The sequence below is a fragment of the Synchiropus splendidus genome, chromosome 7 (assembly GCF_027744825.2).
Source record: "Synchiropus splendidus isolate RoL2022-P1 chromosome 7, RoL_Sspl_1.0, whole genome shotgun sequence".
Lineage (NCBI taxonomy): Eukaryota > Metazoa > Chordata > Actinopteri > Syngnathiformes > Callionymidae > Synchiropus > Synchiropus splendidus.
In genome coordinates, this window is record NC_071340.1 from 28184719 (window position 1) to 28191129 (window position 6411).

At 46.5% G+C, this 6411-nt stretch overlaps 1 protein-coding gene across 6 annotated transcripts in view; it reads right to left on the minus strand.

Annotated features, from left to right (window-relative positions):
- emid1 (EMI domain containing 1) overlaps positions 1-5458 on the minus strand; it is a 35135-nt gene extending 29677 nt beyond the window's left edge. For all 6 annotated transcript variants that reach the window (XR_008415517.1, XM_053869820.1, XM_053869821.1 and 3 more), the window contains exon 1: positions 5155-5458. Coding sequence is in view for 5 of the 6 variants with exons in the window: in XM_053869820.1 (XP_053725795.1) it covers positions 5155-5324 (170 nt within the window). In the remaining variant the exon portion in view is untranslated. The remainder of the gene's footprint in view (positions 1-5154) is intronic.
- Between the last annotated feature and the right edge of the window lie 953 nt (positions 5459-6411).

A 6411-nucleotide genomic window follows, 5' to 3' on the forward strand; every position in this document is an offset into this window, starting at 1 on the left:
CAGAGGTGCATTGTGTGCTCGTATTTACTCGGCTCTGCGCTATCAGGGTGCAGCTATTGGCATTTTGTTTGATGGGAAAGAAGAGAGAGTGAGACACGCTTGGTGTCCATAGAGCCTGTGATGGACATTATCTGACGTGACGGCAGTTGTAAACAAGTTGACCTGAAGGAGTAGCAGCCAGAGGTCAAGATCTGACTGTGTCAAGTGGAGTCCTATTTAATGGACCATTCATCTACTGTTTTTACACCAAAAATCCAGGTTGAGTCAGATAACCCACACACAGCCTCAATTCAGGATTAATGTCTTGTTTTCAGCTCTGGTTTTGTGGCTTCCGATGAGTGAACGCAGACATGCATTGAAAAATTCTTCGAAACAACAATATTTCACATGAATGTCCATTTGTGTCTCAGTAATCTGTTTGTCAACAAAATATTGGGAGTCAGAGACAGATAATGGCTTAAATACTAATGTACGTACTGCTGGCTAGACAATGTTAGCTTTCCTAGATGTGGTTACAAGGGGCTGTTGTCTATCCCAGCCACTTGGGGTGCGAGGCAGGGGAAAAGTCTATCACACAGTCCATCAAACAGCCGTTTGTTCCACATTACTCAGAGTTTAGTTTGGGATTCTAAGGATCATTGCAACCAGCTTTTTGACCATCAGTTTTTTTTTATTAGAATGATTATTTTTCTTTTTACAACATATTTTTATTGAGTTCCATTACTCGTGCACATTTATCCAGTAAACAACAACATCATGGAATAAAAAATAATGTTGCCCAGAAACCAAGCAGGCAAAGTCAAAATAAATAAATACACTAACAACAGAAAAATTATAGTGTGAATACATAATACACAAGAGGCTATACTTCTGTTTTCTTCCTCCCCAAAGATAGGATTCTAAATGGTAGATTCACCCCCAGGTACTGCTTCATTAGACTCTGCGAAAGACATTTCAGGAAGTGGCTCCACATATTCTCCATTTTTTCCAGTTTGACTGAAAAGTTAAAATAATAGATAAAGGTTCAGCCAGTCCTCTGGTGCTCTCTCATGTCTCTACATTTCTTAGCTTGTAAAAAACACAAACAAAGGTAAGGCGCTTTTCTGGATAAATGCCCAATACGTTACGAACAGAATTTTGTTTTTTTCATCTGAATCTGAACACACCAAGTTTTGGTTCAAATTGTATTTTGATGAACAGCTAATGTTCAGTGGTAGAATCTTCAGGGTTCTCAGAGGCAGAGGGTTAATCGACCAACAATAACAACTCCACACACCACAATCTCCTTCATACGACGATGGCAGTGAGGGAAAAGCATGTTGAATAAGCACGATTCTTTAGGTTTACACTATCAATAGATGAATGGAGAGGAGGATGGGGGGCTAGAATAAACCACAAAGGAAACCGTGGGAGCACAGAACCAATCCCTGTGTGTTCTGATGCCAACATTCTAGCAAGAGTGGGGGGAGCTCCCACTGAAGTCTGTTTGTCAATATGTGGGACCATATGTTTGTGTGAGAGATGCTGTATACCAAAGGAAAATGCCAAAAGCAGCCCTGAACCCATTTCCCTTAACCATCTCCACATGTTGTGGGACTTGCTTGGACTCACAATACACCTCTCTCGCTCCTCCATTCCTTTAATGCTCATCACCATCTGATGATGATCCAGACTATCTTTGACCGAGTGGTGGGGCAGGAGCAGTGCAGGATCCCTTTGTGTCTTGAAGCTATTTCCACATTCTTAGACAATAAAAAAAAACATTATCATAATTTTATGGTAGAGAAACATTGGAAGAGGAGCTTCACTATTTGTCCACACAGCAGCCTGTTGTGTGTACATACTCTCATGCACTTACCTTCCCAATTTAACTGTGACTCATCAGCCTTGTTAAAATTGGAAATAATCTTGCAGCTGCAGCTGAACGTTGGGCTGCAGGCCGGCCGTATTATTCTAGGGATACAAGGATAGCTAGGGTGGTTTCTAACAGAGCCTGAAGACAAACACAAGGGTTTCTCGTGCAGGGAGGGGGGAGGGCCTTCACACAGGAACAACCTCAGCAGTCCCGTTTACAGCCGTCTCTTTGCATTGTGCTCACACCATTAGCAAAGAGGAAATACCAACTGCTGCTTTATTGGACACAACAACATCAGATCACAATTTCCCACGTCGCTGAACAGCCACTACCTGGATGACCCACAAACTCATGAAACTGTGAAGGGATGCAGTCACGCCAGAGGCCAAGTTCGATTACCATCCTCACCTCCGCTGAGTCGAATGACATGAGACATTAATGAGCACAGGTGCTGGTCTCTGTCTCAGCCCCTGAATACTTCCTCCTCAACACCTCTCTCTAACTTTAGGAGCCTTCGTGTAACGTGGCGTAAAACCCAGTGGCACTGTGATGTCGAAGCGTAGAGCTGGTCCTTGGTGAATATCAGGTCTCTGCACACTCCGACTGTAGGAGCCAAGCTACAGAAAGCATCACTCCTCTCCTACAGTCCGCAGTTGGACCAAAATCCAAAGTTTCTAAGAGACGTGGGCTACTTGGACCTTGCTCACAGAGATTCTTCAGACAATGTCTTGAAACGTATGTCATTACTGGCCCCTGAGCAGCATGCACAATGACAGACAGAATGAAATGGTTCTGACAACAGCTCCACGATGAGTAGCTCAGTCCTCCGAGAACTCTTCAAAATAATTGTATTTATGCAGGTTGATATGTCACCAATAATAAGAAAGGTCATTCGAAGCAAAGGAGACGTAGCTGGAAAGCAGCCTTTGGTCCAAAGCTAGTCTAAAAGGCTGAGACCACAAGTGTGAAGGGCTTTTTCTCCCCACCCGGGTCATTTAAAGGGGATTCCCACGACATGAGGAAGAGGATTCCTGAAAATGAAAGTGATGCAGTGGAAAATATTCCAAGACAAAGATAGATTCATAAGAAGTCATAACGTTCTAATGTTCTAATGTGTTGTGCCCTGCATGTGTGCGTCCGCGGTGGAACTTAAGGTCATCGGGTGACGCAGTTCATCATTTGTCTTCAGATGACCTGCGTGTACTTCAGGTGAGTGTGTCTTTGCCCTGAAGCTAGATGGATGTCTGTGTCTGAGTTTTATCATAAATGGGTTTGAGGAATAAACAAGACCATTCCACCGACAGCAAGTTTCCGAAGACTCATGGACCTCTACTTTCATGCTTTTCGGAATATCGCTGCTTTGAATCTTAATGGCGAATAGTATCATGACATCATTCAAACTGCCAGAAGGCGTGAGAGCACTGAGTGCCGAACCAAATAAAGCCAGGCTCGGTCTTGAGGTTTTTCCACTTTGTGACAAATGGTGCCAGAGGTGGCATGGAAACGTGAGGCCATCAGTGCTGCTGTGTGTTTGGTTGGTATGAAGGAGCACATGAATAATTGCACCCCCGTGAGGAGGACTTGTGAGGGACAGATGGTGTTGGGTAATGGAAGCTTTATTGTGTGAAGCACATTTCCCAGAAGGTTATAGAGGTGTTGCCAACATGGCCTCAAGGTTGAGAACTGACTGCATCACCTTTGGCTCTTTTGTGGATCGGCCTGTCGGCAGGTATTTCCCAGGAACAAGTTCAGGATAAGTACGCCGTGGCTCCTGGTTTGGCTTAGGTTTTCCTGTCTACATCATGAGTGAAAATGAGCATTCATCTGCTAACCATATGGAGAAAACAGGGGTCACTACTTCCCAGCTTACCCAGTGGAATCCTAGATCGCTTTCGTATCCAGCCAGGATGAATGAGGCATGGGCCAAATGACAGAGTATGACAAGTCCTCCAGGGGAAGACAAGAGACCGATGAGAAATGGAGCTGCAGCTACATCAACCGCCAATGAGCTCGTGCCCTCTTTAGGGACAGAGGTACGGAATGACTCTGACATCAACCTTTCTCAGTCGTTTGAATGAGTGTTTTTATTGAAGAGCTTTCTGCTAGAGAAGAGAAACACCCCATTACCACAGTTTGTTTTCAAACACCACAGAGAGGCAGATGGGTCTAGACAGCAGGTGGACAGCTTCCACCCCTCTCACCTCAAACCCGCTGACCCCTGGACAGACCCGGCGCTGTCCGCCATGCAAATGTATCCACTTACAAACAGCAACAAGCCCACTGTAAACTCATCCTCTCCCTTTCTCCAAACTACTCCAGATGTGGTCAGGCTCCAGCTGCCTGCGTTTAGTAAACACGTCCACAAAGCTCTGGCCATAAGCGACAGGGGAGCAGAGGCTGGGGGCCCATAAAGCCACCTGGACATGGCCAGGAGCAAAGGCGTCTGCATCAGTCTCAAGGCCACACACGCGGCAAACACAGTTGCTGAAAGTGACAGCCTAAATATTTGAAAGATTCTTTTTCATCCAAAGAAGTCTGAGGCAGGAGCGGGAGCTGAGGTGGTTTAGAGTCAGGTGACTCTGCTTTGGAGCTTATGGCCTGTGACCGAGAAACATTCTGATTCTTCTTTGCCGCTCAATCTTGCTAGTATTCTGGATTAAAAGAAAGAATTGTAGTAAAATAAGAGCTTTTGGAGAATTTTTTCCCCCCACACATCAGTCAAGTCTAATTTCCCTTCTCTGATTTTTTGGGGGTCAAATATTTGTCGGTATGGTGGAATAGATGAATGTAGCACGTAATGTAGTAATGACTGTGTGTATTGCTGCTTGTAAATAAGAAGTCGTGTTTTTTTCACTCTCTCTAATCACAACTAGATGTGGAATCCGTCAGGCAAAACCCTGCGTGTCCAGATGTAATATAACATTTGATACCCTCAACAGCGGTCCACACATGACCAGGGGGATTTGAATGTCCCAGGTAGTGAGGGGACAGAGGATGTCCCATTCATTCATATAGGTACATAGATTAAACAGGCGTGCAACATCTTGTAGAGAGGGACACTTCTAAAAGAAATGTTGCAGGTCCGCAGCGAAGACAACTGAGTTTAACATGGCATTTGTCTTCCATCTCAACTTGAGAAGAAGGTGGTTCATACTGGTGAAGGTGTGTCAGCGGACACGCAGCAGATGTTGCCGGGATGAGGCCAACAGGAAAAGGGAAACGAGCTGTCACAGAGACAATGCGACCTGGAAGATGGATCGAGACACTGCACCTTTACAAACAGAAAAGAGAGTCATTACCTCTTGTGGTAAACGGAGGGGCGGGCTGCCTGCGGTCCGCCTGAGACGCCGTGGTAAAGTCCCGTCCTCCACGTCGCGTCCACGGAGGCGGCGAGCCACAGCAGCAGCAGCAGCAGCGGCGGCGGCGGCGGCGGCCGCAGCAAACTTGGGCTCCTCCAGCGCGACTCCATGTCAGGACGGAACAGTGTTGAGTGAATCCGCTACAGGCGAGTGAAGCAGAGTGCTTTATGAAAACGCCCGTCTCATGCTCATTCGGCGTCCACGGAGTGAGGAGTGCTTCTAAGCAGAGTTGTGAACTTGAATTCACAGCGCCACGCGCAGCGCCGGACTGCAGCTCCGCCAGCGTCAGAGCGACGGACGCCGGCGGCATGACAGCGCTTTTATAGTCCCCCGGCAGAAGGAAGCTCCGCCCCCAGCGGCCACTCAGCGAGCCCCGCTGCTCCCCCACTGCGCATGACTCCCTGAGTCAAGTCCCCCGTTCATGTGGCGCGCAAGCGAACAGAACCATGTCGAGAGAGAAGTCAGGCTCGTTCCTCTACGGTTTCATCAGATGCTTGTAACGCGGCCATTTATGCGCTTTCACTGTGGGATTTGCTTGACAACCTTCAGACAATGAAAGGCCCTTTGATGAACTTGGGCCTTGACCGCAGACTTCCTGCCTTAAATGAACCCTTCTCATAGGTTCCTGAAGGTCGAGCCTCTTGATGCCACGGTGTACCGAAGTACGCCAAAAGTTTTTTTTTTTCCTCCCATAAACACAGAACCATAAAATTTACATTTCATGGAAGTTTAGAAAATGGCCGTCTCGCTGCCAGGAACTCAGTCGCAGAGTGAAAGGATCAAAGATAGTAATTACAGATGCATTTAGAGCAGCTCCAAGGACCCTGAAACGAGTCAAGCTAGTCTCCCTCTCAGTCCATGAGTGTGTGTTTTCGTTCTTGTCGTGGACAACATTAAGTTCAGCTACATTCTTTCCAAAAGGACTTTGTTAGTGTCCGTGGCAAAATGTGGATTCACACATTCTGAGGGACATAGAAGTTGTTGGGAATAGATCTGAGTGGTTTTCCAGCAGTGTCGGAGGAGTGGAACCTGGCTGAAACTGAAAAACCAGCAGCGGTCGTGCGGCCAGTCCTGGTCACGCCGTGAAACATCAAACAAACACGTAAGGCATTGTGCAGGAGTTATTACTGAAACTAACTGACTCCTACTTTGATGAACACGGATCTTTCACATTCCATGGTATGTAAAGGTTTCATC